Source organism: Chlamydomonas reinhardtii, chromosome 2 (genome assembly GCF_000002595.2).
Source record: "Chlamydomonas reinhardtii strain CC-503 cw92 mt+ chromosome 2, whole genome shotgun sequence".
Lineage (NCBI taxonomy): Eukaryota > Viridiplantae > Chlorophyta > Chlorophyceae > Chlamydomonadales > Chlamydomonadaceae > Chlamydomonas > Chlamydomonas reinhardtii.
In genome coordinates this window covers 6,240,739-6,255,981 of record NC_057005.1, presented here as the reverse complement: position 1 = coordinate 6,255,981, position 15,243 = coordinate 6,240,739, and the positions used below count along the sequence as shown (strand labels likewise).

At 68.0% G+C, this 15,243-nt stretch overlaps 2 protein-coding genes across 2 annotated transcripts; one reads left to right on the top strand and one right to left on the bottom strand.

The window, feature by feature from the left end:
• Position 1: 1 nt before the first annotated feature.
• Positions 2 to 5,557, bottom strand: CHLRE_02g114200v5 (uncharacterized protein). The gene is made up of 12 exons (XM_043059939.1): positions 5,329 to 5,557; positions 5,193 to 5,249; positions 4,938 to 5,030; positions 4,188 to 4,280; positions 3,733 to 3,826; positions 3,401 to 3,491; positions 3,070 to 3,173; positions 2,668 to 2,795; positions 2,127 to 2,430; positions 1,558 to 1,970; positions 941 to 1,137; positions 2 to 533 (listed from the first exon to the last, which is right to left on the bottom strand). Exons 1-12 carry the CDS (start codon positions 5,455 to 5,457, stop codon positions 485 to 487), a joined length of 1,752 nt encoding a protein of 583 aa, XP_042927573.1. The 5' UTR covers positions 5,458 to 5,557; the 3' UTR covers positions 2 to 484.
• A 520-nt stretch (positions 5,558 to 6,077) lies between these two features.
• CHLRE_02g114150v5 (uncharacterized protein) lies at positions 6,078 to 15,183 on the top strand. Its single transcript, XM_043059938.1, has 7 exons — positions 6,078 to 6,343; positions 6,433 to 6,495; positions 6,671 to 9,055; positions 9,429 to 9,729; positions 10,001 to 11,265; positions 11,494 to 11,614; positions 11,791 to 15,183. The coding sequence occupies exons 2-7, from the start codon at positions 6,466 to 6,468 to the stop codon at positions 14,598 to 14,600; spliced, it is 6,912 nt and encodes a 2,303-aa protein (XP_042927572.1). The 5' UTR covers positions 6,078 to 6,343; positions 6,433 to 6,465; the 3' UTR covers positions 14,601 to 15,183.
• The last annotated feature ends 60 nt before the right edge of the window (positions 15,184 to 15,243 follow it).

Here is a 15,243-nt window from a genome sequence, read left to right as displayed (position 1 = left end):
TGCTGGCTGTGACTTACACAGACCACACCGTTGGTGCCGCGCCGGCCTGCATCAGTCTGCAATGCGTGCGTCCAGTCGCCGCACTGCCATATCGAGTCGCAAGCGCCGGAGGAGACAAGAGCGGTACGCTCGCGTCCGCCAAACTCCTCCAATACCCGCCAGTACAACAGCCCCTTACCGCTCGCGTCTTATGCTCGCACCATTCCTGAGCACGCCGTTGCTTCTCACGGCCACCCCACCCTAAACTCTAAACTCTACGACGACGCCACTCAATACCGTTGGAAGTAGGTATTCAGTCCACGCACAAAGGCATTCGTCCACGTCAAGGTCACAGCCGACTAATCCGTCCGCAGCTGGCAGCGACTCAGCCGTCCACTCGGACATGCGCGCCGCTCGCTGCAGCGCCTACCAGGGTCGCCAGCCGGCGCCTGCAAGCGCGCTGCACTGCTCGGTGTGGCCGCAAGCAGGCCCAGGCCCCCCTTAGCTAGAGGGCTTTCCGCGGCGCGTGCTGCGCGGCCACCGCCCGACAGTACCTGCGCGCGGCACGTGCGCAGCAACCAACAAGCACGCGTGCGTCAGCCACACCAGACCCACCCGCCAGGCAGGCACCGCCCGCGCGAGGCCAACAGCGCCCACCCCACATCTCCAGTACGCCCCACCCAACCGCCTGCTCCACCCCACCCCACGCACGCCTGACATGACTTCGGAGCTGCTCTGGACTGCTCCTTCCACCTGCCGCTACACTGCCCAAGCCCGCCCGACTACCTAAGGTGATGTACAAACAACTCGCATATACGGCTGCAGTTCTCCTGCAGCGCGACTGTTTCCTTACGGGATTGGTTCAACGTTAACCCCAACCCACGCCTCTTTCCCGCTGCCCTCCCACCCTTACCCCCACCTCCAGCCCCCAAATCCTCCACCCCCAACCCTCCACACCCACTTGGTCATGGCGCGGCGCGCCGAGTCGCGCGCGTATGCGCCCAGTGCCGACAGCGCCACTGCGGCTGTAGCTGCGCTGTCGGGCTGTGTGTGCTGCGCCAGTGCGTCCAGGCAGTAGCTGATGGTGGCCAGCGCTTCCAGCGGCTCCAGCGCCAGCAGGCGGCCGGCGGCGTCGTGCGCCTCGTCCGACACGTGGCCCTGGGGTTGGGGTGGAAGGGGAGGATTACGTTCATGATTATGCAACAAGTGAAGGCGCAGCCAGGAACAGTACGGTAGTGCAGCAGGAGAGAAGAGGAGGGCGAGGGCGGCGGAGGAGCGGCGGGGTCGTGGGTACTAGCCCAAGCTAAACAGGGTGGTGGCGGTGGTCCCAGTCATGATCAGTTGGACGATGGCGCTGGCTTTCTTCGTTTCCGGCAAGCGACGCCGGCGGGGGCGTACGGGTTTCCAGGTTCGAAGCAGGGAAAATGCCTGGGCAAGCGGATGGCCGCGCAGAGACTCCACGCGCCCTGGTCACCACCCGCCTCTGCGCACGTCCCCATTTTGTACCCAATACGCCCCTTTCCATCGTCGCCACCGCGCCCACCCTCCCGCCGCCGTGCTGGTGCCGGCCAGCCGCACCTGCTTCACTAGGGCCACATACTCCGCCACCTCCGCCACCTGCGCCGCCTCCCGACAGCTGTCGCTTAGGCCGCCGCTGCGCTCCGCCAACGCCTCCGCCAGCATGGCCTCCGCCACCTCCGGCGCCACGTCGGGCAGCGCCGGCGCCGCCGGCTGAGGCGGCGGCGCCCCGTGCGGCACCGGCGGCGGCAGGGGCGGCGCCGGCGGCTGCGCCCCGCCACTCATGTCAAGGTCAGGTGGGGAGGTGGTGTTCGGGTCGGCGGGCGGTGCGCCGGGCGCGGGCGAGCGGCCCGGGTCCGGCGGCTGCGGGTAGCGGTGGTGTTGTTGGTGTTGTTGCATGCCGCCCGCCGGGTCGCCCCAGCCGCCGCGTTGTGTCTGCTGCTGCTGCTGTTGCTGTTGGTGCTGCCAGTAGCCTGCAGTGCAAGAAGCCCGACCAGGGCAGGAAGGTACAGGGCTTCAGTGCCTACCGCACACTGCAACCGGACGGAGGGGCACACGCGAACGGTACGCAACTCCCAACCCCCAAAATAGCACTGCGCCGCTCCGCTCTACACCTCGCCGCAACGCACCTTGTTGCTGCTGCTGCTGCTGTTGCTGCGCGTAGTACTGCTGGTAGTACTGCCCGTACCCGTGGTCCGCCTGCGCGTGCGCGCCCCAGGTGCCGCCGGCCGCCGCCGCACTTGCCGCCGCCGTGGCTGCCGCGAGCGCCGCCGAGCCCGGCCCCAGCCCTGGCACGGGCGGCGGCGCGTACCCTGGCAGGTGGTCTGGCAGCGCGGCCAGGCAGGCGGTCATGGCTGGGTAGTCGGGGGTGTCGGCGAAGCCCAGGCTGGCGATGTAGTGACTCAGCTGGGACACGGGGCCCAGCAGCGCCGGCTGCAGAGGCGGGTGCGTGGGGTGGGGTGCAGGGTGAGGGGGTTGTCGAGTTGAAGCAGTGGTATGGGTGTAGGGGTTTCCAGGCGTAACTGGTGAGGCGATGGCTGTAATGATCAGGCGCGGCGCGGGGGAGGGGGTGCCATGTGTTCGGCTGGTGCGTCCGGCTGTGCGTTCACCATGCACCGCATCATGTCACAGTCAAGCAGGCCGAAGCAGCATGTCTGGAGCTGCGCTCACCTCTGGCGCGCCGCTGGGTCCGGGCCGCAGGTACTTGGCTGGGTCTGCGATGCAGGCCTGTTTGAGCCGCAGCACGCCCTCGCGGCTGTCCGCGTCCTTGCCCGGGTCAGCGCGCCAGGGCAGCGTGCCTGCACAGGCGGCGTGTGTGGGTGTGCGGGAATGAAGAGGCGCTGTGGAGGGCAGGTGCGGGCCGCTGTGGGGACGTCCACCAACCAGCTGCTGCCCCGTCCCTCTCGTCCCTTCGGTCCCGCCCCACTCTCCGGGGGTTGCACTCGCGCCTCGACGATATTCCCTCATCCCCTCCCTCCCTCCCTTTCTCCCTCCCTGCCTCCCTCCCTCCCTCCCTCCCTCCTTCCCTCCCTCCCTCTGCCTCCCTCCCTCCCTCCCTCCCTGCCTGCTCACCCTCCAGCAGCTCTATGGTGCAGTACAGCCAGGACCACAGGTCGTCGCGGCGGCCCAGGTCCGCCTCGGCGTGCGCGTTCACGGAGGCGTAGGTGGTGGAGCCCCTGCGGGGTGGAACAGGCAACAACGTATATGCATGACGCAAGCGACCCATGCAGGCGGGCTAACCAAACGCCCAGCCACCGGCTCACCGCCCGCGCACCCGCCCACCAGATGGCTGCTGAACCCAGCCTTTCCCCCAGGCCTCCTCCCCGCCCTCCTCCCCTCCAGCCCTCCTCCCCGCACCCCCCCGCCCCCCGCATTCCCACGCCCTCCTCCCCGCACCCCCCACTTGAAGCTGGTGTCGGTGCGCTCCGGCAGCACCTCGCCCACGTCGTCCAGGTAGCGACGGGCCAGACCAAAGTCAATCACCTTCCACGTGCCTGAAGCCGGAGCCAGGCGCGGGAGCGGGAGACGGGGACGCAGGGAGGTTGGAAGGGAGGGCACAGGAGGGCACGGCGGCGACACATGGGGGTGTATGCGGCGGCGGCGGCCGCCGTGGCGCCGGCCCGCGGTGACGCCACACCCGCTACCGACCCTACAATGGCACGAGAGCCGGCAGACGGCTGGGCTGTGGCCTGGGCCAGGTTAGGGAGGGGGGGGGGGGCTGCCGCGCGCGCCCACCTGTAAGCGGGTCGGCGAAGGGCGGCCCCACTGCGAAGTTGGCCGGCTTGACGTCGCGGTGCACGAAGCCCGCGGCGTGCACCTCCTCCAGGCCCTGGCGGCAGCGGCGCAAGAGGGGGAGAGGGGGGCCGTCCATGCACAAAGAGTGAGCAAATTATGGGTTGTAAGTAGGGGAGAGGGACATGGCGCGTGCGTGTGTGTGCGTGGGTGCGGCGGGCAGCCACTGAGCGACAGGACGACGCAGGCAGCGGGCCACGTGAGCGGCCGCATGTGTGCGGCACAGCCAACCCCCATGCTGCCGTACTGCTTGCACTGCCTGGCCGAGTGCCAACCACCAGCCACCTGGTGCTTACGCGCATCAACTGCAGCTGCATGTGCTGCGTCTTGGCCGGCCCATCCAGCCGTTCTAAACGCCGGCAGCCACGCTCCGGCCCCCACCCCCGAGACCTCCCCACCTGCAGCATGCTGGTCGCGATGCGCCGGCAGGTGGGCAGGTCGAAGCGGCCTCCCGCCGCCTTGCGCGCCTCAGCCACGTTGTTACCCAGCAGCTGTGTGTATATGCGGATGTGTGTGTGTGTGCGTGTGTGTGTGTGTGTGTGTGTGTGTGTGTGTGTGTGTGAGTGCGTACGATGAAGAGCACAAGGCGAAGTAGGCGCAAAGACTGTGATGCGATGCAGCAATGCGACGTATGTATATGTTAGCAGAGCACATGCAAGGAAACGCGCAAGACAGTGCACCAGCTGGGTGCCTGTGTGCTTGTAGGTGCGGGTCAAGGCACAGCTATGGCCCGCTGGCGCCAGGAAGCGGGTGTGGTGTACCGCGTCCAGGATACGTGCGCATGTGGTGCATGCTTATGCGCCGTGCTCAAGTGTGCCAGCGCCCGGACACTCAGCCTAGCCCGTGCGCCAGCCACTGTCCCTGCAGTGATGCCGTCCCTGCGTCCCTGCGTCCCTGCGGAGGCCTCGGCCCTGTGCACAGCCCTGCACTGCTGCGCCCTTGGCACACGCAGTAACACGACCAGCCCTCCCGAGGGATGGGCTCAAACTCCGGCGCTGGTCTGGTCTGGATCTTCACCCATGTGCACCGGATGGCCGCTTAGGCCCGACGAAGGCTCTCGGAAGCCCCCAGCCCGATAGAATGCACCCCCAAGGCCCGCTTCGATGCCGCCCCCAGCCCGGCCACTGCCCAGCGCTGCTGCCGCTTGCCTCCATGATCATAAAGAAGCGGTCCTCAAACGTGCCGCACGCATGTACGGGGCACACCAGCGTTGGGTTCCGCTCCTGGATTTTTTTCACGACCTGGAGAGGGGGCGGAAGGCAGGTGTCAGGAGCGACATAGGGCAGGCTGAGTGCCTGGGTGTGTGTGGCGAACTCGAAGCCCCTCGGTTCCTGAGGTCCGGCCAGTCAAGAACTCGCCGGCATGAGCCCGACACATTCCCGCCAACAGGCTAGTTAGCTCACCTTAAATTCCTGCTTGACGCTCCGCACATCCCGTCGCCGCTCGATTTTCAGAGCATACTGCGCCAATCCAGAGGAAATCGAGTCTACTTCTGGTCCTTATCTTTGGTGTAGACATGCAAGCGTTCATTTTGCGTACCCGCTTGTCCTCCACCGAGTTGTTGTCCCGGACTTCATAGACCTCCGCAAACTGGCCCTCTCCTAGCTTCTTTATAACTAGCCATCTATCTTGTTCGCCAAGCTTGGAGCCACGTCCAAACAGAGGCATTTGGCTTGCAGTCGAAAATTTCAGCGATAGGGCGGGTCCATGCTCAGTCTGAGCCTAGCAGAATAGTCTTCAAATGTGCCCTGGTTCAAGATAGCAGCATCACAAGTATACTGTTTACGGGGCCAATGCTAGCACTCCATAGCGAGATGGCGGGAAATGGCACCGGCTCCGCCCGGACCGCCCCCAGCCTGCCAACCCTCCCGCCCCCGCCCTCCACGGTCACACGTACAAACACACGACTCCAGCCGAGGAACCGAACGAGGGATAGTATACACCACGCAATCGCCTTAATGCCGTTTCTTTTGGGACACGTTCGTGCCCATCCTTCACTGACACGGTTTTCCCCAGGCCAGGGTAGCTTGCCCCCGGCCGAAGCGCACAGCCGGGGCCGCCAGCGAAGGGGTCCGTGGTGTGCATTATGTTGGTTGTAACAATTTCCCGCCTGCTCAGCGCCGGCGCAGGGAAATACAAGCGAAGGCGGAAACCCGAAAGGTGCCATGTGGGTAGCCATGTGGCTCCTTAGCTTAGTAAGCGGTCGGACCTCGCTTGATGGGTAGCCGCAAATCCGCGGTGTACTTATCTGCGACTGCTTCAATTTCTCTACTTGCTATCCTATGCTTCATACTCGCACAGCTTTGCTTTGAGTTGAGACCCCGCCGGAACTCAAGGGCTCAAGCGCGTATCTTCAATGCCTGGCCAGCTAAATGCAAAGGTCATCAGACCATACATCACAGCAATGACAGATTGAGTCTGTATTTTGGAGCGGAGCTTCGGCTCGCTGTTCGGCTCGTCGCTTAGGCGCAGCACAAGCCCGGTCCGCTGGGCAGTTGACATGAATATAGAAGACGCTGGCGGTAGCTTGCGTGGCTCAGCAATTGTCTGCTCGGTGAGTTCGCGTCACAACGAGCCCTGTCGGAGCGGTTTATGATGGCCAACTCCTTCGGATTTCTGTGCGCTCCACTCGTTGCGCGGTAGATACAGCGTAGAGAACTTGGCGCTGCGGCGATAATGGCGGACAACACCCAGCCTAAGACGCAGGTAAGGCTCGCACTGCCTGCGACAGGGTGATGCCGCACTACTAGATACACCGCACGGGTACACCGTGTAGGTACAGCTACTGAGGGTTTTGCACAACGCGGGTATTGTCCCGTGGAAGTGCTAAACTCCACGCCGTATGTTGTCCCTGCTCTCCCCGCGCACCTGTGTAACACAGACGGCAGCTGCAGCAGCGGCGGCAGAGCAGCAGCCGCAGTCTGGTGTCTTGGGCCCTGACGCCGTTTCCGCAACGCCGACGGAGGTGTTGGCGGCCGCGGCTTCAGCAATCGCCACAGACGACGCGACCGGGTGGGCTCCCGCAACCTCCCACTCCGGCATGGACGTGGCCATTCTCGCCAGCCCCACGCTCAACGCACCCTCGCTCGAGCCCTCGGGCCCGTACGCCAGGTACAGCGCCTCCGGCCGCACGCCCCACTCGCGCCCCAGCCGAGTGACGTTGTCGCTGGTGGCCCCAGGCGCGGACCGCTACGACGTCCTCGCGGCAGAGGCGGCCTGCGTGTACGCGGTGCGCATGCGGCGGCTGAGGGGCCGCGCACCAGCTACAGCCGTCCGCCACAGCGCGCTGACGGCACCCGGCGCCGTGCCACCCGGCGCAGCCGGCGCCAATGCAGGTCCAGGCGCAGACGCAGGCATAAGCGGTCGCAGTGCCAGCGGCGCGGCGTCTGGCTCCTCCACGATAGGAGCGGCATGGGGGCGAGGTGCGGAGCATGCTGCGGTGCCGACCAGTGCGGCTGGGCCTGCGAGCAGCTGCTATGGCGGCACCAGCTCAGGACCTTTTCCGGAGCTGGAGATTTCGCCGCGAAGCGACCCGGCACCGGCGCTGTCAGGGGCACAGCTGGCGGCCCTGTCCTCGCTCTTCCAGCCGCACAGCTGCGCAGCGCGCGGTGGCGTCACAGGTGGAAATGACAACGGCAATGTCAGAGGCGGGGATGGGTCGAGCCGTGGGCCGGGTCTGGCGCCTGGTCATGGTGGGCGGCGGGCTTCACAGGTGGCGACCTCCTCCGGCGCAATGCCCACGCTGCCGGAGGGTGTGGAGGTAGGGACCATGCGGCCCCAAGCTCTGGGTCTGCAAGGAGAGGCGGCGGAGGGCGAGGAAGACGAGCATTGTCAGGCCGCCCACCTCCAGGGGCAGCGCCAGCACGCGGCTGCCAGCGCGGCGCCCGCGCCCCAGGTGCTGCTGCCGGCGCAAATGGCAGAGGGCGGCGGCGCCTCCTCCTTCGCCACCTCGTTGGCTGTGATCGCCGTCGACAGTTGCACCCGCGGCTTCGGGCCGCCCAGCGACGGCGATGCCTTGGCCGCTGGGCCCGGTTCCGCTGCGCTGTCGGACACCTTTTCCGCCTACGCTGCTGGACTCAGCGAGGCGCTGTCGCTGCTCCCGGGGCCCAACAGCGGCGGCAGGGATGCGGCCGGCCGCGGCAGCCGGCGGCGCCGCAGCATGTGGGTCCAGCGCCGCAGCACCGGCAGCTGCAGTGGCAGCGGCACCGCCGCCTCGTCACTGCAGGGCCTGCACGAGTTCTCCGGAGAGGTGGAGGGGCCTTCAGGACACTTGCAGGCAGCTGCAGCCGCCGCCGGCGCAAGCAGCTACAGCCACAGCAGCAGCGCGCGGCGAAGCGCGGCGGGCATACTGCACAGCGTCGTAGCTCCCGGCCTGCCAGGCAGGCCGGCTCTCAAGCGCTCTTCCATGCCGAGTGCCTCGGCGCTGGCACTAGCAGCCACTCTGGGTAGGGCGCTCAAGGAGGAGGCTGACGGCGACAGCACCGGCGACCGGCGCAGCAGCACCGGCGACGGTGTAGTCGGGTTCAGCCGCATGGTGCGGCAGGACAGCCCGGTGACGCCGCGCGCGATCCAGGCGCGCGGATTCCAAGCGTGTGAGGTCGTGAGCGCGGCAGCGGCCGCCACGGCGGGTGCGATGGGTGCGGTTGCGGCTGCGGGGGGCGCTACAGCAGGCGTGCCAGGCGCCGGCGCGGCGGCGGCGCATTGCCGGGTGCAGCAGCTCCTGAGACCAGCCGCCGGTTCCGCGGAGGGCACGTCTGGCCACTCGCTCTCGCTGTCAGCCATCGCGCCAGGCCCTGGCGGCGATCGGCGGTCATTTGACAGCGCGACCGGGTCGGTCGTGACCGCGGCAGGCATGTGCCTCAGGCCAAGCCTCGACGCCGGGCCTGCACAGCGTGATGACGGCGCCGCTGTTGAAGCCGCTATAGCAGCGGGGGCTGGCACTGCCGCTGCTATTCCTGCTGCTGATGAGGTGGCGGACACGAACAGCTACGACAGTTACGACACAGAAGAGGACGATACGGAGCCGGGTGGGGCGGTGGGTAAGGGCGGCGCCTCAGGGGCTGACGCCGCAGGGAGCCAGGGTTTCACCAAAAGCGCAGCAGGCGGAATCGCCGGGCCCAAGGACGCGGCGGCCGGCGGCCGTGGAGCAGCAGCAGCTGCTGCGAGCCACGCTGCTACTGCTGCTGTGGACCGCTACGGGTCGCTTCTGGTGGGCAGTGCGGGGTGGCGCTACACGGAGATGCACGACGTGCACGACACACTGCTGGTGCGTGCGTGCGTGCGCCAGTGCCTGTGTCTGTGTCTGTCTCTGCGTTCACGTGTGTGTGCGCGCGCGTGTGTGTATGTGTGTGTGTGTGTGTGTGTGTGTGTGTGTGTGTGTGTGTGTGTGTGTGTGTGTGTGCGTGTGTGTTTGTGTTTGTGTGTGTGTGCGTGTGTGTGTGTGATGTGTGTGTACATGTTTGTGTGTGTGTGTGTGTGTGTGTGTGATGTGTGTATATGTGTGTGTGTCATGTGCGCGCTGCGCTGTGCAACCTTGCATAGAAGCTCAAGGCTGCATGCGCTGTTTCCTCTTCACCGCGGCGTTTAAGGCGCCTCCTCCCTGCTGGCAACGACCTAGCCGCTTGTCCCTTTCCCCGCAGATGTCCCGCCTGACGTCCAACTCACGCTGGCGCGGCCCCCAGGCCCTGGGCTCGGTCGCATCCGGCCACAACGCCAACCGCTCCGAGGGCGGCGCCGAGGTGCACAGCACACGCGGCGGCAGCAACTCCAAGTGGCTCTCGCCCGCGGGCCCCTCGGCGCCACTGGGCGCGGCCCTGGGTCAGCCGCACCACTCCTACCAACAGGTCAACCACACGTCGCGACAGCGCCGGCCGGCGGCGATGGTCGACTCACACGCCAGCCACGAGGTTGACCTGGGCTTGGTGGATCTGGCGCCGCTGAGTGAGTCGTGGACACGCAGTTTTTATTGGCGGCGGTAGTAAGCACGAGGGAATGGAGTACAGGGGAAGGTGACACCGGCTGTGTCTAGCCCACGCACATGTGGCCGCAACGTGGGCGCCACATGCTCCTGTGAAGAAAGGACCGGTAGCTTCACAAATTACCGTATGCGCACCGTTGCCGCCCCATCCCCCTTGCGGCCATGAAGCCTTGCCGGTAGTCTTGGCCCGATGGCCCCGCCTCGCGCACGCACGCTCCCTTCGCGCCTCAACAGGCTCGGCGCAACACTCGCCTGGTCTCTCGCCCAACCCCAGCATCACCAGTTACCGGCTGCACCAGCTGCTGCAGCCCGGCGTGGAGATGTCGCCAACGGGCACCGCCCCCACCTCCGCCAACACCGACGCCATCATTGCTCTGGCGACGGGGCCCGGAGGCGGCGACGCCGCCGCGCCCGCCGGCCCCGCGGACGCTGCCGCCGAGGCGTGGGCGGCCTGGTACCGTGCCGTGCCCAGCACCCGGCACACCACCAGCACCCAGCACTACATACTGGAGCCGCCGCACACGCTAAGCCCGCGGACATCACTGGGCTCTGGCGGGATGGCGCCGTCGCCGGCCGCCACTGCCGCCCTCCCCACCAACACCGTACCCGGCGCAGGCAGCGGCGCCCGCCCAAACTCCGACGCCGGCGGCACCTCCCCCGCTCCCCCCGCCTCGGGCATCGTCGTACCCGCCGCCAGCCGGCCCGCTGCGAACCAGGGCCGCGCTTCACTCGACTCCCGTCTTGCAACGCCTGGCCATTCCCATTACCGCACGGCAGCTGGGGCCGGAGGCCCCACCGGATTCTCTTTCGGGGCCTGGTCGCAGGCACGGCCGCCGCCGCACCACCCGCGCCCGACCACGGGCACCTGGCTGGGTGGCGGCCACGTCGCCGGCAGCAACACTTGGCGCCCGCCCGCGGCCGGCGGCGGAATGGTGGCGGCGGCGGCGGCCGGCGGCCGGCCCGGTAGCGGCAACCGGTCGCGGATGGCAGCGAGCACGCTGGGTCCCGGCCAGGCACCAGCCGCCGTGTCGGTGCCTCAGCAGCCGCACCAGCGGCAGCACGACCACACACACGGCTACCCGCCACCGCACCCGCTCCACCCGGACCCGCAGGGCCAGCAGGGCCAGCACCAGCTGCCCACAAGCGCGTCCGCCCTGAACTCTGCCCATGGCGGCGGCAGGGCCATGGCCTTGGTCAGCCCCGTCCGCGGGGCCCCTGGCTTCCGTGTCTCCCGCACCTCCATGGCCAGCCCTACAGCAGCCAGGATGTCGGCTGGCGGTTCCAACCACGGCCATGATTACCGCCCTTTGGGTGGGGAGGCGCCGTCGGGTGGCGTCACTGGCGACAGCGATGTCAACCTCTTGATGACCACAGGGGAGTTCATGGCTGGGGTGGCGGTCTCGGCAGAGCAAGAGCACCCCCAGCTAGACGAACAGCAGCAGCCGGCGCTGCAGCAGGCTATGGGGTGGGCGGCGACGCTCGAAGTCCTGCGCGAGCAGGTGAGAGCTTGAGAGCTTATATTTGTTTTGGGTGTGCGCAGCGCGCGCGCTAACACGTGTATCAGGGATCACGCACGTGTGTGCTTGAGGGCCACCAGGAGGGAGGGTCACCACTGTCCTGTAGAACCACACGCAAGCTTTGCAGTTTGCGCCGTACGCGTTCTTTATGCTGCTGTTTTGCTGCACTGCTGCTGACACGCTGCTCGCTGTCCCTCCCTCCACCCGCAGGTGACCTGCCCCAGCCCGCCCGTGCCGTCGCCGCGTGTGAGTGTTGCGGGCCGCAGTAGCAGGATGCTGTCGGCAGGCTTCAAGCTGCTCGCGGGCGGCCGCAGCCAGCGCTCGTTCAAAGGTGGGCGCACGACTGCGACTGGGTGGCCTGCTGGCGGGGGGGGGGTCTGCCAGGCGCTGCGGTACCACGGCACGCACTGTACGGCAGCGAGGATGTCTGCAGAGCGGCATGCCTTGTTTGGGGTGCCGAAACGTGGGAGCGAGTGCTGAAGTGCTTTACTTTGCTCCGTGCTGCAGGGATGCACGGTGCAGGGGACGTGGGAGACGGTGTCACCGGCTATGCCCCTGGCTCAGAGCGCACCACGCCCGTACCCTCACCACTGGTGCATGCGGCCGCGCGGGGCCAGCACCGCAGCAGCGCCGGCGGCGGAGGGCCGGCGGGCGCTTCGCGCGTGCTGGCAGTGGTGACAGGCGCGCCGCCGGGCAGCCGTAGCCGGGCCGTGTCTGCAGCAGGAGCGATGCCGCTGGCGGCTTCCAGCCCGGTCATCAGCAGCGGCAGCGAAGCCGCGGCTGGTACTGCTCCTGCGGCGGCGCCGTCGCCGCGGGCGCAGCCGGCGGCGGAGCGGCCGTCCCGTATGAGGACCAGCACCCATGGGGCCGGCGCGGCACCCGCCAGTCCGCTCCCGGCGGCCAGCAGCAGCGCTGAGCCCTCCAGGACCAGCCTGCCAGCCGGCGTCGCCGCAGGCGGAGGCGGAGGCGCAGGCGCAGGCAGCCCTCGGCCCAGCCTGTTCACGCGCACCCTCAAGGCGCTGCTGCCGGGGCCGCGCTCCGTGCCGCAATCGCCGCGGGCACAGTCACTGCCTTCCGATGAAGTCGGGCACGCCGAGGACGCCGAGCCGGGTTCTGACGCCGCAGTGGATGCGGACCCGGGAATGGGTCGCCCGTTCACACTGTTCCAGGCGCCCCCACTACATGCGGGTGCGACTCCAGCTGTGGCTGCAGCACCGCATGCGCCATCACTGCCGCACAGACCGGCGTCGCGCACTCTCAGTCGCCTGGCCCTGGGCCGCGCATGCTCGGGCGCTGGTGACCCGAACAGCACCGCAGAGCCGCCTGCGCGCCCGCTACATGACAGCGACACAGGAGGCCGCGACTGGACCCCTGGCCCAGCCGGGCAGTCCGTGCCTCCTTCCGCTGCGCACGCAGGCCCCGCAGCCACGCACGGCGGCAGCATTGGGGGCCGTAGTCGTGGTGCCGACAGCTTTACGTTTGGGGTGCCGCGGCCGCCGCCGCCGCCCATGGGGCGCTGGTCGATGGATGACGGCTGGCAGCGGGTCCGCTCACCGGACGCGGTGATGGCGGTTGGGGACGCCGCTGCCACGGCGCCGCCGCTGGCGCACCGCCGGCTCCAGAGGCCTTACCATTTCTACAGTGACGGCCACGTCAACCTGCTGTCCGCACATGACGCTTCCGTTCCTCGCGGGGCGGTGGCGGTGGCACCCGTTGACCAGCCGACAGCGGTCATGCCGGCCCCGACGGCGGCGCTGGCCATGGCGGCTGGTCGAGCGGTGCGGCTGCTGCCGACGCTGCTTTGCGAGGTGCGCGAAGAGGACAGCGAGTCAGCTGGGGACCCGGCATCCAGCAGGCGCGGCACGGATGTGGGGCTGCTAGGCGATGCGGTCGGGTCCAGCAGCGGTGCCGCTGGGCTCGCTGCCGCCGGCTCGGCGCGGGCACTCGGAGCAGCAGGGTGCAGTGCAGACGGCGGCGGCGGCGGGAACGGCGACAGCGCCGCCGGCGACAGCGGGGATGGCAGCGCGCAGCACCCGCAACAGCCGGCGCGATCGCGTCTGGCCAAGCTGTTTGGGCTCAAGCGAAGTGCCTCGGGCGGCGGCGCCGGCAGTACTGGCGTCGTCAGCACCGGGAGTTGGACTGGCTTGTCCGGGGTGGGCTCGGTGGACGAGGGCCTAGCCAGCGCCCCTGCCAGTCCTTCGGGCGGCGGCCGCGGCGGCTTGGTGCGAGCACTGACACGCAGCCGCCTTGCCTCTCTGGCGGCGGGCGGTGGCCCGGGTCAGCAGGGTCGCCCCGATAGCCAGCCCTCTAGTGCGGGAGACTCCGCTGCTGCGGCTCTGGCGGCAGACAGCTCTGCCGCTGCACCGGCGGGGGCATCGTTGGGCGCAGGCCAGCGCTCTGCCAGCGGTCTGAAGACCTTCATGCATTCTTTGTGGAGCAGCAAGGCCGCCACGCAGCGCAAGAGCAGCAAGCGCGCAGCCGCGGGGGCTGCAGCGGGACTGGATGTGGCTCTGGGCGCAGGGCCCAGCGCCACTCACGCACCTGGCGTTGGCGGCGGCGCCGCCGTCCCCGGTGACACGACAGACCGCAGCTGCCACAGCGCGTCATCCGCGCACTCGCCACTCAGTGCGCTCAGCGAGGGGAAGCACAGCCAGGGGCATGCGGCCCTGGCCGCCACTTCACGGCTGCGGGAGGCAGCTTGGGCGGATCTGGAGCCGCAGGCCCTCGCACCGAGCCTGCGCAGCCTGCCGGTTGCCACGTCAGCTGCGTCGGCATCTGTGCCGGGGTCGCCACTGGGCAGTGGCGCCAATCAGGGCAGCAGCCGCCGCAGGAAGCTGCACAAGAAGCTGCTGAGGCTCGGCCAGAGGCTGACGGGAGGCGGCGGCGGCAGCAGCAGCAGCGGTGGGGACGGCGGCAGTGGTCAGGGCACTGGGCCCGAGGGGAGCCCCCGCGGCGGCGGCAGGGGCGCCGCAACCGGCACAGCCGCCACTCCGATGGCTCGCCGGGTGAAGTCGTTGTTTATGCCACCGTCGCACTCGCACTTCGCCGCACCCGACGCCGCACCCGACGCCGCATCCAACACCACGCCGAGCGGGTACGCCGCACCCGCACCCGCACCTGCGTCAGGGTACCCACACGGCAGCGGCATGCAAGTAGCCACGGCCTCGGCCAACGCGGCGGCCGCCCACTCAACTTCGCACTCTCGCGTGCGCGCGCAGGCGCTGGCGCACGCACATGCGCAGGCGCAGGCAGAGGCGCAGGCACGGATGAACCAGCTAGCCCCGCTCGCGGCCGCCCTGTTCACGCCTGGCAAATGAAAAGCCGTGCGCGCGACGGCGGCGGCAGTCGATTGCGTGTGGGCCGTTGGGCGCGGAGCTCTGCCTTGACTGAGCAGGACTAGCGTAACCCGTGCGAACTCTGGTGTTTGAGCCTATGCATGTCGGTTCGCGTGTATAGCTTAAGATTTTGCCGAATAATCACGGCGTCGCACCTGAGGCGCTGTGCTCATGACAGCCAATTGTCCATGGACTCGCGAAGTCGCTTCCCGCTTCGGCTAATGTTGACCCGCCGCTTATGTGCAATCAATAGGCCATACCAAATACTAATGTGTACCCTTCTCGGTTTGCGCCAGTATTGAGTTTGGTAGGCACGCACGGACAGGCTGAATCGCCGAACAGGCCGAACAGGCTGAATTGCTGCGCTCGTGGGGCTCACTTAAGCATCGGGGGAGGCGTGCGGGATGTGGGAGCAGTCCAACGAGCACCCTGGAAATTTGCAGAGTTCTGATCACTTTGTCTCAAGCGCAGAAAGCGGTATACCACGAACGACACTACAAGGGATGGGCGCTACCTGTTCTCAAGCAAGGTCTGGGATTTGTGGAGGCTGTCTAGAGCGAGGTCAGGCCGGCCGGCACACAGGCGGGCGGCGCGCAAGGGCTTCGGACTTCCAACCGAAAAATCG